At 39.8% G+C, this 27,336-nt stretch overlaps 1 protein-coding gene across 1 annotated transcript in view; it reads right to left on the bottom strand.

The window, feature by feature from the left end:
- Nucleotides 1-27,336, bottom strand: part of CSMD3 (CUB and Sushi multiple domains 3) — a 3,006,114-nt gene that overhangs the window by 1,858,313 nt on the left and 1,120,465 nt on the right. Inside the window, exon 7 of the mRNA XM_078686868.1 lies at nt 22,685-22,996. Coding sequence (XP_078542994.1) covers nt 22,685-22,996 — 312 coding nt within the window. The remainder of the gene's footprint in view (nt 1-22,684; nt 22,997-27,336) is intronic.

Genomic DNA, 27,336 nt, shown 5'->3' with positions numbered 1-27,336 from the left:
GTGGCTGAGGGAAATCTACAAGATGTCAATCAGTCATTTTTATGACAATGATGCATGACTCAAACCCTGCGCGCTTGAAGCCGACGTACGGCTTGATGCAGCATTGGGGAGATAGGGTACCCCAGAGCATTGCTGGAGCTGCGCCATCGTTGGCACGCAACTCCAGCAATGCGCTGCCTTTACGGCACAGATGCGTAAGGCTTCTGTGACGTTTTGGGCCAATGGGTGGTGGTGGCATGGCACACAATTACTGCCGCATCCCTGCTACTTTGCAGGGATGCGCCGGTAATTGAAAATATGACCCTTACTGTCTAGCATTACGCAGTTCTTTTCTTTACAGTACACTGATACATAATTTCTCAGGCCAATGAAATGCTTCTGAACACAACATACAAAACAAAGAAGCATAGTAGCAAGCAAGGCTACTGAGAAGGAGAGCAGTGCACCTGAAAATGAAATGCATAGAAGATTTTGAAATATAATTTACCTCAATGTAATCGGCAGCATTATTGCTCTTGGTAAAGAACAAAGATTTGCAAATAACAGAGCAGGATAAAACAGAGTAGTAAATGTACTACTACTACTACTCACCAAGCCCGGGGACCTCTACGCCGAGCGCGTCCAGCAAGTCCCGCTCCCGGTCCATGACATCGGTCCAGCGGTGGGTGGCCTGGTTATATGTGCGCCGGACCCCAGAGATCTTGTACATGGCCCGGCACACCTTCTCCCACCGCTGGCGGCGCTCCCGGATGCCATAGCCGGTCGCGATCTTGCCGCCTCCCAGGATCGTCTTGGGGAGGCGGCGCTGGACATGGAAGATCAGTGCCGCCACTTCCTCCGCGCTGAAGATCTCCCTCGGGACCACTTGCTCCCCCCTTAAACGCCCGCACGGGAGCCGGGCACGGGGTGCGGGACCCTTCCCCTTCTCAGGGTGCTTCCCGGCTCCCTTTACCATGGTCTGGGCAGAAATAAACTTAAATGATAAAGAAGAAATAGAATAGTGAAGAAGAAAAGAAAAGAGTTTAAAAAAGTAGTTTAAAAGTAACTAAAAGCTGCAGAAAACACAAAAATATAGAGCTAGAAAAATAGAGGGTTAGATAATAAGTAAAATTAGATCAAAAAAACTTCAAACAAGCAAAGGATGGCAGAGATTGAGAGAGGATAGAGAAAGCATGCCCAGAACCATAGCAATGAATGAGAAACAAGATGGCCGCGCCCGTTCACGACCGCGTGGGTAAGTTCGCGCGAGATTTTCCTTGCGAGTACGCGCGAACTTGTACTCGCGAGCAGCACACTTTGCGAGATTACACATAGCGGGCGGAAACGGAATTACGTCACGCCAACAAGATGGCCGCGCCCGTGTACGACCGATAGGGTAACTTGGCAAACGAATAGCTAGAAGCGCCTCGCGAACACGCGCAAGATCACGCGAATATACACGTCGCAACAAAAACAATTTTGTATTCGCACGTATTCGCGGCTTCCGAAATCGATCTCGCACGGATTCGCGCCCCAAATAACGCGCGAAATTGCAAAAAAAACGATTTTAGCTAAAATGAAAGCAATGAGCAGGTGCAAAAGTTCAAACTTAACATTAGTAACATTCAAGGTAGTGCTTCCTGATGGGCCCCTCCAGAGTTTGCAACAATTCTATGACCCTGCTATGACCCAAACAGCAGGCTCATAGAATAGCACCATAAAGGTCCTGTAAAAAAAAAATTTCACTGCAACAAAAAGCAAATTACAGATAAGGAAGGAAGCAGGTGCCAGCCAGACTGGAACTTTCAAAATTACTGACACATTAATGAAACACAAATTAATTGATGGCAGTTGAAGAAGGGCAGGTGTGCTAGCTTTTTTCAACCACCATAATCTACAGTAATAAATAAACCTAATAGGTGCCTGTGAGGATGTACTAGAGGGTGGCATGGGTGTCCCAGAGGGTGGCAGTGGTGAAACAGAGGGTGCTGTGAACCTGTGATGATAAACCAGACGTAGAAACAACATAGTCGCGGCCGTTGCAAGCCGAAAAGTAAGTTCGCAATTGCGAACTTGTCCCAAAATCGGCGCGAACACGCGCCAACACAAAAAACGGAAAAATCCGCAAATCCGCTAGAGTTCGCGGATCTTCGCGGATTGCGAATCCGTAAATACGCAAGTTCGCGGATTGCCAATCCGCAAAATCCGCCCATGCTTACCCACTACTACCCTTCAGAAAAATCATCATTCATACTGCAGAAGAATGTGCCATCACAAGATAAAGACTGATTTATCGGCTATCATAGATCTATCAAATGAAAAACAAATAAATGAATGTATCTATTACAAAGTGAGTGCCACGGCACCTGCCTGAATCCTTCGAATCAATGTTAAGTAACTCTTGGTTGAACAATTCTATCTGCCAGTGGAGTTCCAGAGGGATATACTATTCCATCTTTACCTTCTAATTTGTATGTGCATCAATCAACAAGGTCATCAGCTGTGTCACTGAAATTCCCAAACCCAGGCCCGGACTGACCATAGCGGGCACCGGGCAATCCACCGGTGCGCCGCACGGGTGGGGGCCAGTTTTGGGCCCCTGGGGGCCGTTTTTGTTACAGGGCCATTTTTGCAGCATAGCTGCAAAATTGGCCCTGTAACAAAATCGTCCAAAAACCGGCAAAGAGCTCGGCGGCACCTCCAACCCCCCCGAGTGGGGAGGGGGGTCCAGCCGAGCACTTTGCCGGGCCGGTTTTGGTTCCCAGTCCGGCCCTGCCCAAACCCAAAGGGTAAGACACTTCTCTAAAAGTGCTTAGAGTATTTTTGTTTAAATTTTCATTTCCACAACAACACGCAGTTAGCATGATACACATATGAGCATTCCAATACTGTACCAAATTACAAGTTTTACATTTTTTACACTCCATACATTGGCACCAATTAGTTTGCCCTTCCTGACACCCTCCTTAATCAGGTTCCTCCTGCATTTTGTCCACCCTCCCCTGGGGCTCTGGCGGTGTACATGGGTTGCCTCGATAGTCATTCCATTTGTCCAGACCTTCCCCCATTTACGTAGGCATCCTCTATTCGTATATAACGCCTTCTCTGCTACCATGCACCAGTCCATATCCCTCTTCCAGTCTCCCACCAAGGGGGTCACATCTGAACCCCACGCCCTTGCTATGTTCCTTTTGGTGATCAGTAAAGCCAGTGTCACCCCAATTTGATCATGTGTAGAGTGTTTTATCCATGTTCTGCTAGAGCTCCTACAACAGCGCTACAGACACTACCAATGGGACTGTCTCTGGTGAAACATCCACTAAACAGTCCAAAAACTCCATGAGAGACTGTGCCATGCACACTAAGGTTCTAGAACATGATCCTGCAACAGACTGAGCAGTGTAGGTAATGCAACACTCATGAAATCCTACAAATTTTCAACCAAATCCGAGCACGTACCTACTTTGCACACTGCCTTTATTTGTGTGCCTTTGTACACACTTCTAATCCTTCCATGCCAAAACAAACATTTTGCTTAAATAAGTTAGTGTATCAGTAGCTGCAATCCAGCAGTCAAAGGTTTCCCCATCCCTGAAGAATCAAAAAAGACAAGAATGGGGGTGCCGCCTTCTCCCACCCAGCCTCGAAATACTGGAACGGTCGGCCAGAAGACATCCGGGCATGTACCGATCTGGCACATTTCAAGAAACTTCTGAAAACCTCTTATTTTAAGGAGCTTTGTTCAATCATATCACCATCTACTGCCTATCTCCTGGGCGCGAGAGATCCCCCTGGAGATGGTTTGTTGCACCTTACAAATATTAAATAATAATAATAACAGATGAAAAGCCTGCGGGTACCCATTTTCAGAAACAAATTAAGGACATTTTACTTTTTGAATCAAAGTACATGCGCATCTTCTCATGGAGCCCTGCCAAGTTTCCCAGGTCCATGCATGATGTGTTACCTCAGTCCAGGTTTTTCTGTGAATTCAGGTGTGGAGTCTTGTTTCATCCATTATAAAATAGGAGTACATGTACAGGGATACAAAGAAAAAAAGTGGACTAGAGTAGCACATCATGCATGGATTTCTGGAAATGTTGCAGCTATGATTATGTATGTGCTAAGTACATCAATTGACCCAGATGACTATGATATTTTCTCCATATTTCTTCTAAAATCACAAGTTGCATACATCAGCTTTGACCCACATACATCTCTTTCTCTGTGAAAAATGGCAAATATTCAGTCACTAGTTTTGTTGACAAGCTGAACAATGTAAGGTTCATTGGACATCGTGGAAATACTTTTAATCTTTTGCATACGTTTGAAAAGCTTTTGTACTACATGGGCCATCAACAATTGGTTGAATGTTAGTTACTATTTTCCTCAGATAGCTAGTTATCTTTCCTAAAATATTTGCAATGGCTCTATTTTTTTTTAAAACTGCTAAAAATACTTATAAAATAAAAAAGACGGTACTATGAGAGTTATCATAAGATAATTATAAAATAGCTTGATAGAAAATCAACTATTTAGAAGAACTTTCAGTATTTCAAACCGATCTCAATGTATACCCACACTTACTGCCCTACATCGATCCAATGGATTTGTATTATTTCATGGGGCAACAAGTCTGAACGCTATAACCACTAACAACAGTTCTATCCAGCAAGAACCTTGAGAACTTTTGGTGAAAAAGTGTTTATTTTAATTACAGGATACAAATTTAGTGGTTTCATTTAATACGTTTTTTAATTCATTGAAGCTTACTGGTAATGATCCGAGGTCTCTAATTTGCTAATTTTGCAAGGCTCTATTAAGATATTCCCTTGATACTCCTACTCACAACTGTAAGTTACTTAAGTACATTTCCAAGTCAAAAATGGGAATAATTTTCAATCTACCGACATACTAAGCACACATATGTTCGTACTATGATCAGCGTTGTCTATTTCAATCAGTACTGTTAATCAGAGTATAGACAAATACACTGCAAATATTGAAATTACATTTATAGAGTGCTTACTGCCCTTGACCAGGCATTCAAATATGGCCTACACTCAAACAGGCATATTACCACAAAGTCACAGCTTTGTGGCAAATTGCATCTTGCTCCCGTATTTTCTTGCCTATCCTAATGTACCGAGTGGAACACGTCCACAAACTGTGGCACAGTGTATTTTTCTCTGGTTCAAAGTGTAAAGCAAAGGCATTCAAATGACGTAAAAAATGCACACATTTTCTGATTCTGCATATGCATACTTCATGTAGTGCATACAGTGGTATGTTAAGAACATCAGGCAAGATACCATGTAGAATATGTGCATGCATATGCCATACTTTTTAATGAGGCAGCCGACTTCCAGAGCTTTGTGTCAGAACTTACCTGTGTCTAGGTACTAACCACAGATGTGAAATCTATTCGCATCGGTCTGATCCACAAAAGCAGCTTCTGAGTGATTTCCCACAATGACTTTACAGGAGCTAGATCTATAAGACATGCCTTTTGGTGTCATCTACCTTTTAACCTTCTGTTACATTCATATACTCATCCAAAAACTACTTTGTGCATCAGGTTTTGTGCAGATAGCTTAAAATATTTCATTTCGTAAGTACAAGCCAGCATTAACCGGCTCCTTTATGATGCAATTTCAAATGTTTACCAATTGTGATTTCCTCTGGTTCTGGTAGCTCAACCATTTGAAACAACCTTTGTTGTTACCTTGTGGCAAATTTCACTTCCTCATATTTTGTGACACAGTTTGTCAAACAATTATTTGCCATTAAGAAGTAAGGAGTTCAGTAAAATTAATGTCTGTCATGGCCCACATTTATCATTTTAGACATTCAATTTAGGGAGGGTTGCATCTGAATATTCAGAAAATGGGATTAAGCTGCTTAAATATGAATCGACAAAGAGATCTTTGTTTTCAGACGTTCAGATCACCTGCTGGGATTGCAGCAGGTTCACACCACCGTCTATATCTGACTCAGAACATTTCCATTAGACTGACTGCCAGATGGACACTCTTTCTCCTCCAGTAAACTAAATCCATACAGACTCTCAGGCTGACCATCTGTGCCATCTATTGCAACATAATGCCACGGAAAGAGTGTACATTTAAAGAAATACCCATTTATTACATGGAATCATATTTTTTTACCATAAGTGGCCCCTAAATATAGCTTGAAATAAGCGTGAACAACTTACAATATAGGGCCATTGCAGGTAACGTATTGAGAAAAATGTTCATCTTCTTAATAATTAAATGAAAAAATTATTTCCAGAGATTTTTCATTGGGGGAAACAGCAGCATAAGGAAGAAGTGCTGAGAAATGTGAGATAAGAGCTGAAATGCTAGTGATTTTGGAGGCGAGGCATGTGTTAATAACAGTGGCCCGGATGGTACGATAGTAAATGGTGTGCTGTTCGAGGAAGACAGCTGGGAGAGTACAGGCTTCAAGCCATGTATAGTGGATGCTGGCATTTATATGGCGGAATCTGTGGACACATTTACCACACAATTCGACAATGAGAATAAACACAACTTCTGATGCACCGGTGAAAGATCTGAAGACCCTGAAAGGAATGAACGATTGTGAAGTCAGTTAAATCTGTCACGATTGCAAAGATGCATCTACAAATTTTACCTATACAGGCATACAATGAAGACTAAGCTGACCTCCTTACAAGATCTCTTTTGATATTAAAACACTGTTTCCAATTACGAAGCAAGACCAACACATTCTGTGGCTATTACCACACAATGCTAATGCCACATATATCCCCTGTAACAATCCAAAATCTACAAAGTGCTGCATTTCCCCAATCCAGCTATAATTCCCCTGTACGCTTCTCGAGACTTCACACATGACATCCCCACAGAAATCACAAGATGAAAGAAGTATTTCCTATATGTCACATGTCTGCCTTAGAAAGTGCTAAAAGACAGTGTGGAATGGAAATATGGTTCACAGCTCTATTTAGGATTGGGGCCAAATCGAAAAAAAATATTTGGAGAAAACTGTTGTCGATGAGAAATTCACTTTCCATAAAAAGCCATTAAGATTGAACAAATTGTGTTTGGATTGAATCCCTCTCTATGTGCATTAGATGTATTTCGAAGTATTGAGAGCAAACCACTAACTTTATTGGAATTAATGAAAATAGATTGGATTGATTGGAAATTGGGGCTATGGGCAGAAAGATTGGCTTTAGAATACAGTTGTAGTGCTAGACTTACAAATGCTATTGATGAACACAGAAACCAACAAATGTTAGTCTGAAAAAATGATAAAGGAAACCTGAAGATTTAAAATTATTCTCATTGCTGACCTCAACCAATAAGTGACCTTTCACAAGCCCACAAGGAAATTCAGATCTGGATCCCTCACCCTAGCTGCACCCGTTGCATCCTCTGGACATACATCATTGGCCACTCCTTCTCCCATCTGGTGGCCAAGACCTGGAAAGACCTCTCAATGCACCTCAGAGCCTCACCATTGCTCCAGCAATTCAGGAAGGACCTCAAGACATGGATGGTCAACCAAGAGGAGAACAGGCAGATCTATCTGACAGCACCTGAAGACTCTCACAGGTGAAGCAGGGGCGCTCTACAAATCCTGAAGTAGTTCAATATCGCTCAATATGTTTAACAACATGTTTTGCTAGAGAAACATGCTTGCACCATAGCTGGTAGGAAGATGACAGATCTAGGTGTGTTGAAGTTGTGGACAACATTTGAGTGAAGGGGAGGGTGTGCAGGCCTTGCCTGGGTGATTCTGAGATGTTGACTCAATTGTTGCATATGTCTAATGTAATGATATTAAAGGGATGAAAATATTTGGTCTGGTCTAGATGAGACTTACCCATTTAAATGAAAACAATTAGAATAAGACATTGCATCAGGCAAGACACTGGTGTAAACTGATGTATTCATATATTACTGGTTGTTTGTCATGTAAACTGAAAATTATAAATTGCAAGACTCAATTTTAGGTATTTTATATTTGATTGCTGTATTAAGTGCATGTTGATAAAATAAAATGAAATGATTGTGTCCTTGTGAAATGTAATTAATGCTCATGTAAAGTGCTCCAATACCTTCGAGTCAAGTTTGCTCTATATAAAACTGCAACAAAAAACAAAGTTTGTGCATGGATATAGTTGATTGTCGCGATTGTTTCCAAGACAACTGTTTTTGCATTTTCTATTAAAAAGGTATTTCCATTATCTGTGATTCGACCTTTCTTTGTTACATTTGCTCTAATGTTTAAAAATGTTACTATAACCAATCAATGTTCTTCTCTGCCTATTCCTAATATATCCTCCAGCTTCACATGATTACATTACACATTTCAGTGATTTTATAGCAAACTATTATTATGCCATCTACTTCCAAAGAACAAGTATTTACCTGTCACAGAAAGGCATGTTTCTATGCTTTTCCCTGTGTTCTTGGATTATGGAGACATTATCTTCAAATGAAAGTAATAAGGACAGAGCATAGTGATTTTTTGTCCAAGAATTTTGTTTTGAACGTCTCTCATTAGTCTTAAAAAAAACCTTTACATTGTTGTGTTAACCCATGCAAATAAAGAAGTTATAGATGCAGCCCTATTCTTTGAAATGTGGGATTTCCTAACAAAGCAGCAGCAGTGTGTTCTGAAAACACATGCTGCTGTATTCACCAAGATACATTCGGTAATCACTTTAACATTTGTGTGGTTAAATTGCTATGACACAAAAGCTCTTGCTCTATATCTTTCTCATCTTCATATGTTTATTGACTAATATTTTCTTTACTAAATTAAATTCTTGAAATAGATCACAAATATGAATTTTGACTTCGAAAAGAAACGGCTACATTGCCTAAAACTGATCTCCAAGCTGGAAAGGGCTCTCAAAAAAAGAACATCAGACAAGATCTCTCCTAATCAAAAGTAATGTAAAGCCCAACCTGAAAGACTAAAGCAATCTTTCTTTTCAATACTTCCAGCACTGCGAGGTAACTGAAGTAACTGGAGGCACTTATTATGGAAAACTGTTGCATAAATAGATTATTAAATACATATGGAATTAAATAAATATATATATATATATATATATAAATATAAATAGACCCAATTTCCATAGTGAAACAACACATTTAAATTTAGAGAAACATAAATGAAACGGAGCATTTACAATTGATTCACAAACCAAGCTAATTTAGCTAAAGCAACTGGATTTGTGATCATTCAATCAATATCTTGATTTATTGAGTCACAATTTATAGTTTTTTACAAAAGTAAATCCAATTACTACTGCAGAAACATGCACCTACTTGGTGGACATTTCCACATGAGTATGACAAAGAACCGAGTGTAAAAGTGGATGATGAGGCTTACATATTCTTTTGCACAACCACATGATCAGAACTTTGTGGGTTTTCTTTTCTATTTGCTGTTTGGTGTTATCTCTGTTAAATCAAAGAACGTTAAAACCCTGCTTCTCTATCTTACGTGCATCACATAAATTCCACATAAACACAGAACAATTTTGTACATATCCAGCTAGGCGATTTAAGGGGCATATTATCGAGGAAGAGCGATAAACATCGCTAAGCGCACTTAGCGCGTTTCTGTTTATTGCGTCTATCGCTGAATTACATTGCCGTGTTAGCGGCGTATTATCAACGCTTTGTGAACAGGCGATATAATTCCAGCGATAGACGGCGAGAAACAGAACTAATGCCTAAAATACAGCGATGAATATGGATAGGCTTGCTGATAGGGGAGTGTGGTTGTAATATGGCGATCCACCTCTCGTTATCAGCATATCTAAGTAAAAGAAAAAGCAGACATTAACTTCATGCGATAACCGCGGTTAGCGCGTTTTTTTACATCGCTGGGGCCACATTGTTAATAGTGCGAAGGTCTGTCTGCCACTTAAATCATGCCGACATTGTGAGGAACGCCCATTTTGCATGTTATTAGCGTTAATAATCGCTGACCAGCAAATGGAGAGAAAACGGCTACCGAATCAAGGAAACACGCATTAGCGTGTCCTTAAAAATAGTGAGATGTTCACTTCGCCGCTTTTCAGCTGAAATCGGCCGCTAAAGCGGAGAAAATGGGCTTGATAATATGCTCCTAACTTCGCAATACATTATCTCCTAAAACTCGCCAGTCGTTAGTTTAATTCAGTGTGGATTAGCACCCGCAGGTATGTTAGCTATGTTAATTTTTAGTTTTACTATATTGCTGCAGAAGTCTCTAGCTTTATAATGCATTTCCATAAAAAACTTGGATATATAATTTCCTGTGAAATTAACAACCATTTACATTTTCAGTGCTCATATACTCATCTCCATGTTCCTCATAATGATATCCGTTTAGCAAACAGTCAAGAATAACATAAGCAGCAGATACTATTTCCTTTTTACAGAGTATGTATTGGTTATTTGACCATGGAGTCACAATCTGACTCTTAGCAGATCCTCTGGGAAGAACAGTTTACCAGAGGCTATGTTTTCATATAATAATGTTCTAATTAGGTTTCAGAGGTTGATTTAAATATGGGTCCACTTGACAGGATCTATACATATCAGAAAATGTCTTAAATATTCCTTTATCTGATATTTCAAAATAGCTTTCGGTCATGCACCATTTCTCTCTGAGTCAGTGCTCTCTTACATGTACCTACGGGTGATTTTAAGGTACATTGTCAAGTCTCAATGATCAAAGTTAAAGTAGAAAGTGCACACTTCAGTTGCTCACTTTGTCCAGGTGGCATGGCCTGTAACCTGTTTGTTTCACCAATGGCAACAGTGTTTTATTGTTAACAGACACAATTTCACAGCAAGGCATAATTTCACAAGAAAATATAATTAGCCACTGCTTCATTGATTAAATCAGTTCTGAGACCCAGAAATAGGATAGCCTTACATTAACAAAATATCCACCACCAGACTCACTCATCTGTTGTTGCACTGCACGCCTTTACAAGTGCAGAAACTGACCAGCTTTCACAGTCATCCCGATAGTGATTTTTCCACACACAAAGTATGTTCCCAAAGAAGAAAAAAAAATATTGCCTGAGCCAATGCATATTTAGGCACAATTAATTACATAAGCAGCCAACAACAGCAAATGTGTGAAAGAGTCAAAGTAGTGATGAAATCTACAATTTCCTTAAATATCCATGACTATTCAATCAATAATTTGTGAATCTCATAAAAATGTGGCAGTATGCTACTAATATGGTAAGAAACCTAATAAGATAACATCATTTATTTGTTAACAAATGTCTCTGTAATAGAATGGATTGTATACTTTAACCCCTTCCACGCTAATGACAAAGCCAGCTCGTCATGGGCGTTACCTGCGCTGCGCTCATGACGAGCTGGCTTTGTCATGTAAAGTGTGATTTATGAACCTTCAGCGCACAGCGGGAAAACCCGCTAGCACTGTAGTGGTTAATTCCCTTGATTTTGTAAGAACAACCTTATCCCCTTTGTTGCAGTTTCATGGCATGGTGAGCAGAAAAAGGATGGATTTAGGCCTAGATCTCTGTACTGGGGTGAATGTATGACATTGTTCTGCATTCTGTCCATCAACTGTTGTTTTTGCATTTGTCACCCCGAGTGGGACGGCTATGCTCAGATGTGAGTCCCGTGCTCTCCATGCCACTGGAATCAGGCTATCCTGGCTGACGAGGGCTGAAAGCCCGAAACCGGTCCTAGGATGCTAGGTTCCAGTCCAGGGAGGACCTGGCTTGGCAGTTCGGGCTGGACTGTTCCCATGGGGCACAGGGTCAAGACTGATTTGCATATGGCTAGGTTCAAACTGGAATGGCATGGTGAGCAAACAAACGATGGATTTAGGCCCAGATCTCTGTACTGGGGTGAATGTATGACATTGTTCTGCATTCTGTCAATCAACTGTTGTATTTGCATTTGTCACCCCGAGTGGGACGGGTATGCTCAGATGTGAGTCCCGTGCTCTCCACGCCACTGGAGTCAAGCTATCCTGGCTGAAGACGGCTGATAGCCAGAAACCGGTCCTAGGATGCTTGATTCCGGTCCAAGGAAGACATGGCTTGGCAGTTCGGGCTGGACTGTTCCCATGAGGCACAGGGTCAAGGCTGATTTGCATATGGCTATGTCTGAATTGGGGTGGTGTGGTGAGCAAAAAAACGATGGATTTAGGCCCAGACCTCTGTACTGGGGTGAATGTATGACATTGTTCTGCATTCTGTCCATCAACTGTTGTTTTTGCATTTGTCACCCCGAGTGGGACGGGTATGCTCAGACGTGAGTCCCGTGCTCTCCACACCACTGGAGTCAAGCTATACTGGCTGAAGACGGCTGATAGCCAGAAACCGGTCCGAGGATTCTTGATTCCGGTCCAAGGAAGACATGGCTTGGCAGTTCGGGCTGGACTGTTCCCATGAGGCACAGGGTCAAGGCTGATTTGCATATGGCCATGTCTGAATTGGGGTGGTGTGGTGAGCAAAAAAAACGATGGATTTAGGCCTAGATCTCTGTACTGGGGTGAATGTATGACATTGTTCTGCATTCTGTCCATCAACTGTTGTTTTTAGATGGCTCCATCTAACCATCTTCTAAGCTTGAAGGAAGAGGCCACATGCTCCATATGCCTGGAATATTTCACAGATCCCTTGTCTGTGGAGTGTGGACACATCTTCTGTCTGTCCTGTATCAATCGGTGCTGGGAGGGGTTGCAGGCAGACTTCCACTGTCCTGAGTGTAGAGAAACCTGTCTAAGTAGATGTTCTGTTCTGTGAAGATGAGCAGGAGCCTCTGTGTGTGGTCTGCAGCATGTCACGGGATCACCAGCCCCACAGGGTGCTCCCCATTCGAGAGGCTGCCCAGGAGTACAAGAACAAAATTAGGTTATCTGGACTGTTTGAAGAAAAAGCTGGAGGATATAGTTGAACTGCATTGCAAAGATAAAATAAATGAAAACAGCTGGAGTCGCAGTTTAAGAGCAAGAGAGAGCGAATCCATAATAAGTTTGAGATGGTCCAGAAGCTTTTGGAGATGGAAAAATCTTGTCACTTCAGCAGCCTGGAGAAGGAAGAGAAGAAGAGCCTGCAGAGTATCAAGGAGAAAGTGTCCAAATATGAAGAACAGCAATCTGTCCTCAGGAGCCTGATTGCAGATATCGACTCAAAGTGTTGAGATGAAAATATGAAAGCCCAGCAAACAGCTTCTGATACCATCAAGGTATCAAGGTAAAAGAAGAAGAGACAGACGAGGTGAAAGGAGTGGACCTGCAGATAAAGATAATTGAATCATTGGTGTGGAGATGGACCTGCAGCTTTGCAGCTGTGGTGACCTGGGATCTGGACACTGATCATTTGAGCCTAATCCTCTCCAAGGACGGAAGGAGAATGAGAGACGGAGGCAGAGCATATGGTCTGTCCGACACACCCCAGAGAATTACTGAATACCTCTTTGTCCTGGGGAGAGAGAGGCTGCACTCAGGGAGGCATCCTTAAATCTTCCCACTCCCGGGCAGGTGGCTGCTCCTTTCAAATTCTGGTGGCCCGTCTGTGGAATCGTCTGCCTCTTCATCTTATACAGGTCCAGGACTTGCTCATCTTTAGGAGACAATTAGAAACTTGGCTGTTCCAGCAATAAGTATCTTAGGGGCGAGGCTTGAGCTCCTGCTGCCTGTGGTTTTGGTGGTTCTTAGCGCCAAGACACACTATGTGAAAATACCTATTTTCATTTAATTAATGGGAGGTGGAGGTGGGGGACAAGACAGAATGGTACCTGGGGGTGTGTGACGTGGCTGTGAGCAGGAAGGAGAAGGATACTGGACAGTGTGGCTCAGCAATGGTGAATATGATGCTCTCGCCTCCCCGCCCACCCACATGACCGCCCTGCGCTCCCCAGAGCTGTGGGTCTCTTCCTGGACTATGAGGTGGGTAGGCTCTATGTGTACAATGTGGATGACCGGTCTCTGCTCTTTACCTTCTCCGGAGCCTCTTTCCCACCCACCCTGCAGCCCTGCTTCTATCCAGCACACAACCATGGAGGGAGGAATGCCGGTGCGTTGCGGATCCTGCCGGTGACAGGGAGGGAGTGAGAGCCACAGATACTGTTGACTACAGTAGAAAGTTGAATCCATCAGAACTGGTGTGTACTGGCAGGATTCTATGCACACAAGCTGAGGTATAAAAGTGGAGCAATCTGAAGAGAGTACATCTGCTAAAGACTGTAGTTTTCCTTTACTGAAAGAAATTGTTGTCACTGATCAAAATAAATACTAAGCAATAAAAAGTCTTCAATTTAGGTCCTTAACCTGTTGCATGCGTCGGACGCCACCTGGCCGTCTGACGTCACCGTGGGCGTGTGCGGAGGACAGCCGGGGGACATCCGAAACACGGCCACTATTTAATTCCCTAGCAACGCTGCGGAATTTGTGCCACGGTCAAGGGGTTAGAATGACTGTACATTACTTCCCTTCTTTAGGTTTACAATATCCTTTAGTCATTTACTGCTCCATAACTGCTGAAAGAAGTATTCTATGACATATCCAGTGAAAACGTAGTGTACACAGTATGCATTATGCATAGCTACTCAAACGCATTTTCCTATCAAATAAAAGTCAAGGGTCCAATTTGGATAGGAGTTTTCTCATGTGAATTGTATTTAGTTGGGTACCCAAATTAACAATTTTTGATTTTAACATGCGACTTAAAAAATGCAGCCATGATATTAGATTTTCTGCATCCACAAATTTAGTGTTGGGTGCCTGATTAATTCATTTTATCATTTATCTTTTACATTCAGTTTCACATAGTGGAAGTATAGACATATTCATTCCTTCTCACAGTATTAAAGTAAGAACCACTAGTCAAAAACAAGGGTATTTGATCTGTTTTAAATAGAGTGTAGCATACTTCCAAAAGTGAAATGCAAAGGTAAAGTTCAATCACACATTGGTGACAATCGCCAGCAGGGGACCCTGACAAAACTGAATGGAGGTCTGTGGTGATAATGAATTATCATTAATTTGTTTTGCATCAACACTTCTAGTACATCTGTACATTTTTGGCAGTGAGTTAGGTGGGAATCTCAAGAGAATATGCAGCAAGAAAGTTTACTGCTAATTGACACCTACCATATAATCCTGAAAATGTTGAAAACAAATGTAAAAACTCTTGCCTCTTCTTGAATAGGGTAATTGAACATGCACCCATATTTTAGGCAAATTCCATGTGATATTCTCTTTGGTAAAATAATTATCTAGTGGTCAATCTGCTGTCTTTGAAGTAATTTATTGGCCAATACTTTTTTTGACGTTCTATCAATCTATGGGCCAGATGTAGGAGCCCTAATACCGGTCGGTAACGGCCGAATTTGGCCGTTACCGACCGGTATTTGGGTTTTCAGATGTACGGGCCATTATTTTACAGAATCGGTAAATTTACCGATTCGGTAAATTTACCGATTCTGTAAAATACCGAATCGGTAATTTTACCGATTCGGTAAATCCAAATGTATGTGACACTCCTGAGAGTGCCACAGGCCCTTAAGAGTCGGTATTTTACCACACAATCCTATTGTGTGGTAAAATACCGAATCCAGGTGTGCATGCACATCTGTGCATGCACACTGTGCAATGTGACACACAGACATGCCCTTAGGGCATGTATGTGTGCCACATGTCACACATGCCTTTACTTGGGGTGCTAGAGGGCATCAAAGTGACACCCCCTGCACCCTTGCAACATTCGGTATTTACCGATTCGGTAAATACCGAATCGGTATTTCCCATTGATTCCTATGGGCTTCAAAGCCCATACCATTGATTCCTATGGGCTTCACAGCCCATAGGAATCAATGGGAAATACCGATTCGGTATTTACCGAATCGGTAAATACCGAATGTTACCGATTTGGTAATTCAAATTTAAAAACTACCTACATCTCCCTCCTTCATATTTACCGATTCATAAATACCGAATCGGTAAAATGTATTTATGAGTCGGTAAATTGAAGTTACCTACCTGGCCCTATCTCTTTTCTTATACATGTACCTGCTCCCTTCTTGCCTTTATATATTGGTTCTTTTCCTGCTCTATGCCTGTGACTGTGATGCTTAGTTCGGTATTTGTACAAACTGTCATTCTACCTTTTACGAGGGCTTTATACTCTTATAAAGAAATACTTCCATTGCTCATAATGGCATGTGGGTTGCTTAATTTGGTTTTTTTTTAAACATAAAAACAATATGAATATTCCTTCAGCCAAATATTAATGTAAAATCTTTATGAACCAAAAGGAGGTAGGTATTATAATGATAACAAAAGACCAAGTCACACCTTTGACTTATGCAACCAATTTAATAATGGCGAATCTTGTCAATTATTTTTCAGTATTTTCCAGCAGTTAAATCTCAAGAGCCTTCTCTGTATTCTCTAAAGTGACATTTGGATTGTCTTCACTATACTTCCTGAAACCTTTGCAGGATGTTTAAAAGCACAGACTCAACAGCATACAATGGCATTGTTCATATACCTGGCTACTAAATGATATTACCTAATTAGGAGGGTTCATGGACAAGATATGCTGTAACACACTGCTAACTTTACTGGTAGTGGCCTGCTACCTAGGACCTCAAACAGATCTATCTGCTACAAGAGAAGTATCTCTTACTGTTGAAAATTCTTTATTTGTCAGGTTTACTGATAAGATTATTCAAAATCTTTTATAAATGTCTTATTTAAGTGTTGTGAAGACATCAAATACAGCACAATAACTTTAAATATAGTGGGAATCTTGAGCCTTTTCAGCATATTTTTGAAATGCTTTGTTTGCCCTGTCTATATCAGTAAACAAAGCAAAGGCTTTTATGTGAGTCAATTCAAGATTCAATCCATACTTAAGCCTGCGGAATTGTATCCCAAATGCCTTTGTCACAGCAGAAAAGCTTCTTTAGATCATAAACCTTATAGTACATTCTACAACCATCAATAGAAAATCATTTTGGTCTCAAATTTGAATGTATATCATTCTTTCTTCCTCTATTCATGAACAAAAATAGGACAATTGCAACATAAAATATTTACCATGTGACCTAGACCTCACGCCAACTAAATTCTTTATTAGCACAGCATGGCGGCACATTCTTCGCAAAGCATTGCAGTTCTCAAAGATATAACGGAGCTAAATTGTGCAGACCACAGTTGATTCTCCTCATACTTGGAAAGCTGGTGTCAATACATAAATTGTGAATTTCCCTCTTCAACTCTGAGTCTCCAACAAGGGGTTCCTTAAGTTTCCCCATACAGCCTCTAGCTTCCACTTTCACTCACTAACATGTCATGTAAACTCCATACTGATGACACCCAACTGTATCTGATATTTTCCTTTCCTTAAAGATGTTACTTATATTGCCCAAACTATTTATGACATTAAATCCAAGAGCTGTAATACTAGGTTAAGCATAACTATTTCAAGACTGGTACATTCACTCCTAATAGGAATTGTCATACTGGCTCTAGATCCCCTAAAAGGAGACATTGTGCATCCTGCAGGCTGACCACTTATGTTAGAAAGTTTAACCAAATGTTATCCATTTGATTCTGTATGAAGTGGCTCACCACTGAGACAATGAGTAGATTTAAACTGGCATGCATCAGGAATAAGCTTTGCTTTTGGGAACCCCTTACTATATTGTTGATAAGCAGGTCATCTCTGCCAACACCACCTTTGGAGCCTGACTACACTTCTACTTGACATGCCAGCACATAATGGGTTAAAAAACATTGAAGAACCCTTCTCTGGAATGGGTTCTATGGTGTGTTCTATGAACATTATTACAGCTTAAAAAGCCTGTCACTTTATTGCCCCTTCTAACTGTAATAGATTCTAGACTGATTCCATAGTGTGCACAGAACTTATCATGCCCCAGGATCCCTATTGCTAGGTCTTATGTAAATAAAGTTATATTCTAATATTCTGATAATCAATGTTTGTATGAAACTGCTCCTAGGTAACGGTGTGCAACACACTAGGCCTTGTCCTAGCTTTATAACATTGTCTATAATCAAATACATAAATTGTATGGTGCATTTCCAATCTATGATTAGCAGCCTTGCTAAGAGTCATGCGAGAGAACATGTACAATGTGCGCAATTCAGAATGTAGGCTGCAAAATTAGAGCAATTCTTTTATTGGCAACTCTAGTGAAATATGCAAAACATTACAGATACAAGTATGTTAATTCTCTTTTACATAAACAAAGTCTGGCATAGTTTGAAACACACCCACATACATAAATACCAACAGAAACATGTAAGCAAATGTTTTGACTATTATGCAAGAAGCAACCATAATTGACAATCTGTCTCATCAAAGTAAAATATAACGATATGTTCACCGCCCAGATTGACCAATCTGAATAACTAGTGTGTTACTTGCTTCCACTATGATAGTGCCTTTTTGCTATATTTAGTGTATTGCATTTTGTTTATGTTGTACATTAAAAACCACTATAAAGTTTTTATGGCAACATGACAAATATATTGAAGAAACACGTTTTTTTGTTAAGAACACTCCGAACATTCTTCTGTTACATCTTCAATACGAATTCAAAATGAATCATATAGGATAATCTGCACAGAGTACATACAAGTGATATCATAAAGTTTGCACTTGAAATGTTCCAAATTTCTTTGCATTTCTTTTTTTATAAATGTCCCTGGTCAACAAAGACACAGAGGATTCGTTTATTTTAAGCCCAAGCGATTTTTTATCACATTTGCATAGGCAAGTATTACATCAAACTAGTGCTAGAATATAAGGGGAAACCTAGCCAACATGAATAGAAAAGTATCACTTTCATAGGTATTTCATGGTTTATTATTTTGGCTTAGGATTCAGCCTTGGTGTAGTTTACAGAGTTCGCGGAACTCCGCGAAGTGCAAAAAAATCTCTGCAGAGCTCCACATTAGATAAATGCTGTTCGCTGTGATTTTCAGTGCCAGTTGCTTGTCTGCACTGTGCAATCATCGCAAACGGCCCCTGCACAGTGCAAGCGGGTGCTGTTTTCTTTCTGCCGCTCGAGTGAATTTTTATTCAAGTGGCAGCTTTCTCAATGCGAACAAACGGTTTCTCAACTTGAGTGGTTGTGAGCATACGCGACCAGTCGCTGACCGCCCACATTGAGAAATCTCGCTAGGAGGTTGATTTTCCACGCTTGCACTCACCAACTTGACGTTGACGAATGCGAGCGAGGAAAAAAATTCCCTCCGCAACGCGAAGCAGACTTTTTCGGAACTCTGCGAGCTCCGCGTAATGTGGAGTGTGGAAAACTATGTGAGCGGAGTTCACCGCCTAGACTTACTTAGGATCCGTCTATTGCAGTGAACCGTCAAATTGTGTGTTATCATCATTTTACACTCCCAGCTGCAAATTATTTGTGGACCCAGAGGGGGATCCTGATGCAGAGAAAATGTTCACTTAAGAAGCTCAGGTTTCCAGTTTTTATATTAACTTGGCATGCCACCTTGTCGGCTCTGTTTCTTGTCTGCAGACTACATGGCCAGCCAATGTGTAGCTCACATTTAGAAAAGCTTCAAGGCTGATTGATGCCAGTGGTTCAAAGGCTGTCTTTTCATTAAAAAGAATCCTTACATTGATTATTTCACATCATTATTTTCTTTCAAACAGAGAAGGAAGGAAATTATAAAGCACATTTTAGGAGAATAGCTGGCATGAAAGAGAGGGCAGTTTTGTTTCCCAGCTACTGCGTTTCAGAGGTTTTAAATAATCTATGCATGTGTGTTAAATAAATGAAATGTAATTAGCCAGCGTAAATCACTACTACTTATTATTGGGGAACCTTGCCAATTCCTTGCCTGTTTTTTCCAGCAGATAAATCATAATAATAACTCTTGGTTGGAAAAGTCTGGTGGTGGACATCTAGCAAGTACTAGTAAGTATGTGAGGGCACCCTGTACCTCTTGTGAATGTACTCAACATGATGCATGTCGAGAAATGGTGAACTTGAGCAAAGAAGAGGTTAGCGCTTGAAGGAGGGGCAAGTCTAGACACAGGAGAAAATGGGGTGTGTCAGAAGATAATGTAAAATATGATATTCACCATAGTCCAGTGCACAGAATTGTGATAACGTGGGGGAAAGTAGAGGAATCACTTTGTGAAGGGAGAGGAGAACATGATTGGGGCTGGGGCAGTTTCTGCAAACTAGTTACGATGGAGTAGTGAAGAAAGGGCAAAAAAGTATATTCAGGATCTAAGAAAGAACTGGGAAACGCATAGTCCCACTAGACTAAACCTGACAAAGCCCAGAGGAAAAATCTGATGGCTGTCTCTGACCAAGTGGATCGTTTTGGAATATTTATCTTGTTGCTCATTGATTTTGGTCATGGTGGGGTCAGAAGCTTAGTGGCAATTATCTCTGGTAAGAGAGCACAAGGAGAACTGAAAGGGAAGTATTCAAACATCCTAAGCCCTATAAGAGTGCTAGAAAAGAAAATGACTGAGCAAACTTTTGGCCTGATTTAGATCTTGGACGACAGGTTACTCCGTCTCAACAGTGACGAATATCATTTCTGCTGAAATATAAATCCCATTGTTTATACTCGATTTATATTTCGGGGGACAGAATATCTATTACCGTTGTGACAGATTAATCCCTCCGCCGAGATCTAAATCAGGCCCTTGGTGTTTTATAGGTACAATTGTGTTGACAAGAGGAAAATGTTCATTTCAATACTCAAAGACAAACTTCATAAAGCAAAGAGCTGTGTGATCTAAATTGAGGGGAATATTGAATCGATGAATAAGTAATCAATAGTAACTGATAGAGATACTGCATACAACCTATCCTTGAGGACATCAATGTAATGGAACATGGAGGCTTTAGTTTAAAGAAACAATGTAATATTGTAGAACTTGATGACAGTGAATAAGACAAGATGACAATAGTATAGACATATGTACAAGTTGTGAAGGATGAATTCCAGAGGAACCACATATGTAGCCCTGAACACAATTAAATACAGGAAGTAAATTACTTTTGAGCAGTAGCAGGTATATTTTGTGTGCAATCCTTCAAGTGACCTGAAATGAGGATGTGCCTTTTTAGGACACACAGGCATCAGTATGTTTTAAAGTATGAACTTGTGCTTGGGATTTGAGGGCAGTGTGTTGAGACTAGGTTGTGTGGTAGTACTTTAGTAGAACAGAAGATAGTATTTGAGAGGTTGGTCAAATAATGTCAAGTTATACTGTGCAAGACATGCATACTATTCTGAGTGCGGTGGGTTTTCATCAGGCAATTCAAAACCATTGATATAGATATGTGGATTTTATTTGCTAACTCCTCTTGACTCAAGTGACAAAGACTCCCACAGAATGCTTAGCAGTTTGAGGGCGTTGTGATATGTGGACTCCCAGACTTGGGAGGATCTTCTTCCTTCAATAAACAAATGGATACGAAGTTGAAAAGAAATATATCTTTAAACTATGAACAAATATGTCTAAGCTAGAATGTGTTCCTTTCCTCAGCTTTGAATATAAAGTCATCATTTGCATTTGAAAAGTTTAGGCTAATGTAATTCAAAATATTGTAAGGTGTCAGGTGTGATGTGGATATTAATACATGTCATTGTAATCCATAGTGCATAACAATTGAATGTGTGTGATCTGATGTCTCATGCATTTAGGTACTTGTGGATATTAATACATGTCATTGTAATCCATAGTGCATAACAATTGAATGTGTGTGATCTGATGTCTCATGCATTTAGGTACTTGTGGAAATCATGCTACATGACTCTGCATATATCTTCTATTTATATTGATACATAGATTTTCTTTGAACGGGTTCTGACATGATTCTAACTAAGTCTGGGTGGTGAACTCCACTCTGTTTGCGGAGTTTGTGAAGTTCTGAAAACTCTCGCTTGCAACCGGTAAGTTGGAGAGCGCAAGCGAGCAAAACCCAAAGCTACACCACTTTCCAGTAAGATTTCTCAACATGGGCAGTCGCGGATGGACGCTACCGCTCACGTTGAGAAACCTTCCGTTCATGTTGAGGCAGCTGCCGCTTGAGTGGCAGAAAGTAGCAGCACCCTCTTGCCCGTGCGAGATGCCATTCGTGCTGATCTTACAGCACGGGACAAAGACTCGGCACTGAAAATCAGTGTGAATGGCGCAAGGTAACCCACTCTGTCGCTCGCGCACCTCTGCATAGCTTGGTGGAGTTTTTTTGTTACAGTACTCCGCAAACTCCCCCCAGGCTTAATTCTAACACTGGTACAGCACTCTTTTGAATAAAATATTTCTTTTCTATCCATTACATTTTAAATACATATATATATAACTGAATATCTACAGGACCAAAACATATTAGATTAGAATGTACATGGGATGACTAATGACTATTATGCTTTGAAAATGTTGAAAGTATAAAATGTGTTTCATAGGTCAACCATTTACAAAATGTTGTGGTGAATTCTCACACAATACATATATTAGTGTACTGTTACAGTATGACTAACCATGGAGAGACACAGTGATGGAAGGACATTACCTCACTGTTTTCTACAATTACAACTATCCATGAAAAAAGACACAATGATGAGTGACCAAGATCTCCACTGTGAGATATTGTCTATATTGGAAAATGGTCACAAGTAAAATAATTTTCAATACCTCTATGAGGAACACCTGCATGTTCTTTTGTTGTTTCTACCAGTACATCATGCTCTGGCGATCTTCTGGTACTTTGCAAATGTGTTGAAGGAAGCGACAGCAGGTCCTTCGATTTGTTGGACTCCAGATCTGATTCTCCAAGATGAACAACTTGTGTTTGGTTGTCTTCAGACAGTCTTTGGATGGAAACAGCAACAACACTTGGTGCAGTAACATCAGCAGATGTGCCAGCAAGTGTGATCGCACAGGTAGTGGTCGCAATATGCTCCTCTAACTCACCAGTTGAGGCAGTTTGGGCCATAGTGGAGGAACCTGTGGGACACATAGTGGCACTGGATGCTAACTTTTTCTTTTGCATTTTAGAATATTTGTTTTACTAAACAAGATCAGTTTAAAACTATGCCATACTAGGTATACTAGCATGAAGATAGACATAGCAATATTTAGTGTGCAACATTTAAAGAATAGGTCCCATAAACATATTTAACTAGAATATATTGACACACTAATGTCAAATCTGAAAAAATATCATTAGACATTGTAAACAGTTACTTCTTAACATGTAAAAAAAGAAATGCACACACTCACAGACACACAAAAGTCAACAAGCACAAATGACATGTTTCTGTATTTGTAATGCTGCCTTTATGTTGGATTTATTTGGACAATTTAGTTAAAGTTGCTTAATGTATAATAGGAGAAGTAGAGAGCCCCAATTATTTCCCATCGCTATTTTAATAGGGGCCATCAATGACATTTCTACGGGTTAGGGCCCTCCAATAATCTTTTTGACAGCTAGTGCAGAACACTAGGACATGAACTTCAGCTTTGAATGTAAATGTTTTGGAAAGGAAAGGTGGCCTTTGAGAGACTCCCACTGTGAAGTAATTTACTAAATACAATGTAAACCAAGGCCTTGTCTTTATAACTCAGAGTTCTTAGAAAAAAGTCTACAAACACAGTCAACAAGCGTAGTCCCTTCAACAAGGAGCGTGTGATAACCCTTTTTTCTAACACAAACTTTGGCGATATAGTTTAATGAGCAGTTTGCAAATGTGTACTGTCTTTTCAGGATGGGTAGTATGCTAGGCACTGCAGCACACCAACGTCTTCCTGTTAAGTTATGAATCAGCTGTGTATTATTTGTCGAAAAGGCATATGATGGGATGTTTCCAAACAATACTTAATCTGGATTTTGAAGTCACCTTTATAGTAGTGATAACATTGATAACTAACATATATTTTAGTTTCGTGGAGATAGTCAGACTGGCTGGACGTCAGAAATTGACACCTAATCATATAACATTGATGGTTGAACAGCAATCTTGTAGCTCCCTGGAGAGAAGAATTACAATGCCTACTTCTCATTCTGTAAGATGGCTCTGGAGGCTCTTTTGTTGTGTTAAAGGTGCTTTGGGAGTATTGCAATATGTCTAACACATTATTTACCTTGTGTTAATGAAAAGTGCAAGTTTTAAATTTGCTATTTGTTTTCATTTTAAATAATTTTGAAGCTCTCTATTCTCTTCATTTGTGATACAGACGAGTGATTTCCAACATGAGATATAGGATGACGCCCAATGTTCTGTCTGTATTTGTAGGTGTGATAATATTTTTTGTATTTTATTGATTTTATATTGCTTAAGTACTAAAGTATCACCTACTCCGCGCTATTAAAAACCTAATATAAGAATATGATCTTGTAAAGCAAATCATGTGTGCTTTACATCGTATCCTTTGAAATATAAAGTACACTAATGGAAAAGAGAACCTAGATTCTTATAATAATCTACTGGTTAAGTAACTTATCTTTTATTGTTGGATGGCAGGTAGACATACACGTCTGGGGAAAGTTGTGGTTCTCTATGCTAAGAAATATGAATGTATAAAGCAATACGAAATATGCATGCATCACGTGGAATATGCATTTGCTTGAGATCCTAATTAAGGGTGCAATTGTATTTTAAAGGTGCAGTGGGGTGGGTAGGAGTTGTGTGTGTGTATGTGTGTTTGTGTGTGTATAAATAAATAAATAAATAAATATATATATTATGGCCAGTGTGGGAATCGAGAAAAAAACCTGTGCCAACTTGAAACCATGTTCATTCTGGCTTTAGATACCAAGATGCCCAACAGTCTTAACACCAGCGAGGACATGCATAACTTCTTCTAGGTGTTTTCACATAGTTGCAAATAAATCAGCTAGTTCCTATGATGTAAACACATAGAAATGGCTCTCCGATTCCTTAAGCATTTAAAAATGACTAATGTGATCATGTCCTCTGTTTGTAAATAGCAAGTCTCTTTGTGTATATGTATATTATTGGCACTTGCATCTTATTACTATCCAGGCTTGGATGGTTATCAATGTCCATGGTGCTATGGAAATCGCAAGTTGCACAGTATATCAGCACGGGTTAAATGTTTTTTGCACATAGCACAGCACTTTATTTTATTTTATTGTACAGACTGTATTTTACATACAGAGAACTAAGACTTACGTTTAAACTTTTATTATTAACGAATTTAGGATGACATTGTATCAATGTGTATCAGTTGCCCTATGCATTGTTAAATGTTGTAGAGATCATTAGCACCAAATTATGTTTTACGTCTCCTACTCATATCAGTTGTTCTGCCAGACAGAGGAATCAGTATATGTCATTAGCACTAGCACTTTAACATTACCTTTATACAATGGAAGGACTATTCAGATACAGTATACAGCACTAGCACTTTATTTTGCTAATTGATTTAGTTTGAATAATTATGAATTGGGTATCTACTTTAGGTATTACTAATTATGTTGTATATACAAATAGAATGTGATATGTCCAGAGCATTTACACCTTTATCGCAACGCTGTATGAAATGACCAATTGAATTGATACTGTGTGACTTATTGTTGTTTTTTAAGGTAATCATGTCAGCTTCCGTACTTTAATCTCATTGTTGAGTATTGCAAGGAGCATAGTTTGTACATATATTCGGTTTTCTTTCAGCTTAAAAATGAGCATGGTTTAATAGTTGTGAATTTTTACACCGTTTTCCAAAAACTGATCTATTTATTGTACTGATAAATGCAGTTATAGGTATGATGATGATACTTTCGATTATCAGTCTGTTTTCCATTTTCAAAAACTAGGCAAACAACTTTCTACCATTATTTGTGCACACTTTCTATTTAATTTGTTTTCTGTCATGTGGCGCATCATGTGATCAAGCTCACGTGGGGCGAGCGAAACGTGTCATGGCAGGCACTATGCCTGAACAGCTTTGGAGCTTATAATTTTTCATGTGTGAATAAAATGACAGCACTGCGATTCAACAACATTGAAGTTGTCTATTCTTTTGGATGCGCATAAGAGGTCCTTGCCTGGAGGTCCCGTCGAATTACTGCCGAGCCAGGATTTGGAGCTTATATATATATATTTATGTTCATTTATGTTCACAGTCCTTGAAGCCATGTGTGATTGTGGCATATTTAGGCATTTTCTCCAAGGGCTGCACAATCTCTAGCACTAGCACTGTGGTCGAGGATTAACATTCCTACATACTTTATTTGTATCTTTTTCAGTGTTCTAATATGATTCACATTCAATTTTACCCTTTATATATGCATTTGTACTATGTGATTTGTAATTGCAAGACAGCGGATGTGATGAAACTAATTGCTTTTTAATATCAGCAACAACAATTATGTCTGTCCAGTCTTGTGTAGAAAAATGATTTTATGCTGGCCATAAATGGATTGTAATGGAACTTCAAGATAGCAAGGAATCTTTCTCACCAGCTGCATTTCCTCTAACACATTTTCTAAACTTGATTAAGGTTTTTATTCTGAGATATCAAGGAGCCTAGGGTTTCCAAAACGGACATCATTTAGTTCAGTAACTTGAAAATCTATTTTAACATAATATTTGGAAATTAGATGAAGGTTCTATAATCCAAAGAATATAATCTAAGATGTCTGAAACTAAATGGCAGAAAAGGTGCACCTTATATTTGCAATGTCTTAATTACTCAGACATTGAGACATTGACATTGGAAGTGAGTAACCTACACTGTACCATAAAACCCATAGTTGAGACAGGGCATGTGTCTTTTCTTTTAGGAGATATAAATTACTGTGAAGTAACTTATGGTTCAGGTTCCTGTATACTACAAAATGACCAGAAATAACGATCTCCACATAGGGTGATGGCATGGGGCTATAGTCAATTAAGTCAAAGACTCAAACCTGAATTACAAACTTTTTGATAAGACTCATACGAATATATACGACAAAGGATAATATACTGAATAAAGAGTTACTCTTGCTGAAAAAGTGATAGAACTGTGTTAAAAAATTTGAATTAATATGCATATTGTTTATTAATTTAACTACTGTTGTTGCTACATTTAATTACACATATTGCACCCTGGATTGTCTCGAGGTGCAGCTTCATCTGAAAATAGTGTAAAAAAGCCCATGCTGCCCACTATCCCAGAGTTAGGTAGCTTCCTCCATCAGATGCAGTTCCACGGGTTGACAGTCAAGCAGCAGTTGATAGTTCTTCATGGATTGTCTGCATGATGTGTTTGTATGAAGTCAGGTTGAATTGCTGAAAATAAGATTATGAGTTGTCAAAGAAGGTGACTGCTCCTGATCT

The sequence above is a fragment of the Lissotriton helveticus genome, chromosome 4_1 (assembly GCF_964261635.1).
Source record: "Lissotriton helveticus chromosome 4_1, aLisHel1.1, whole genome shotgun sequence".
In the NCBI taxonomy this organism is placed as follows: Eukaryota; Metazoa; Chordata; class Amphibia; order Caudata; family Salamandridae; genus Lissotriton; species Lissotriton helveticus.
This window is presented reverse-complemented; position numbering and strand designations above follow the sequence as displayed.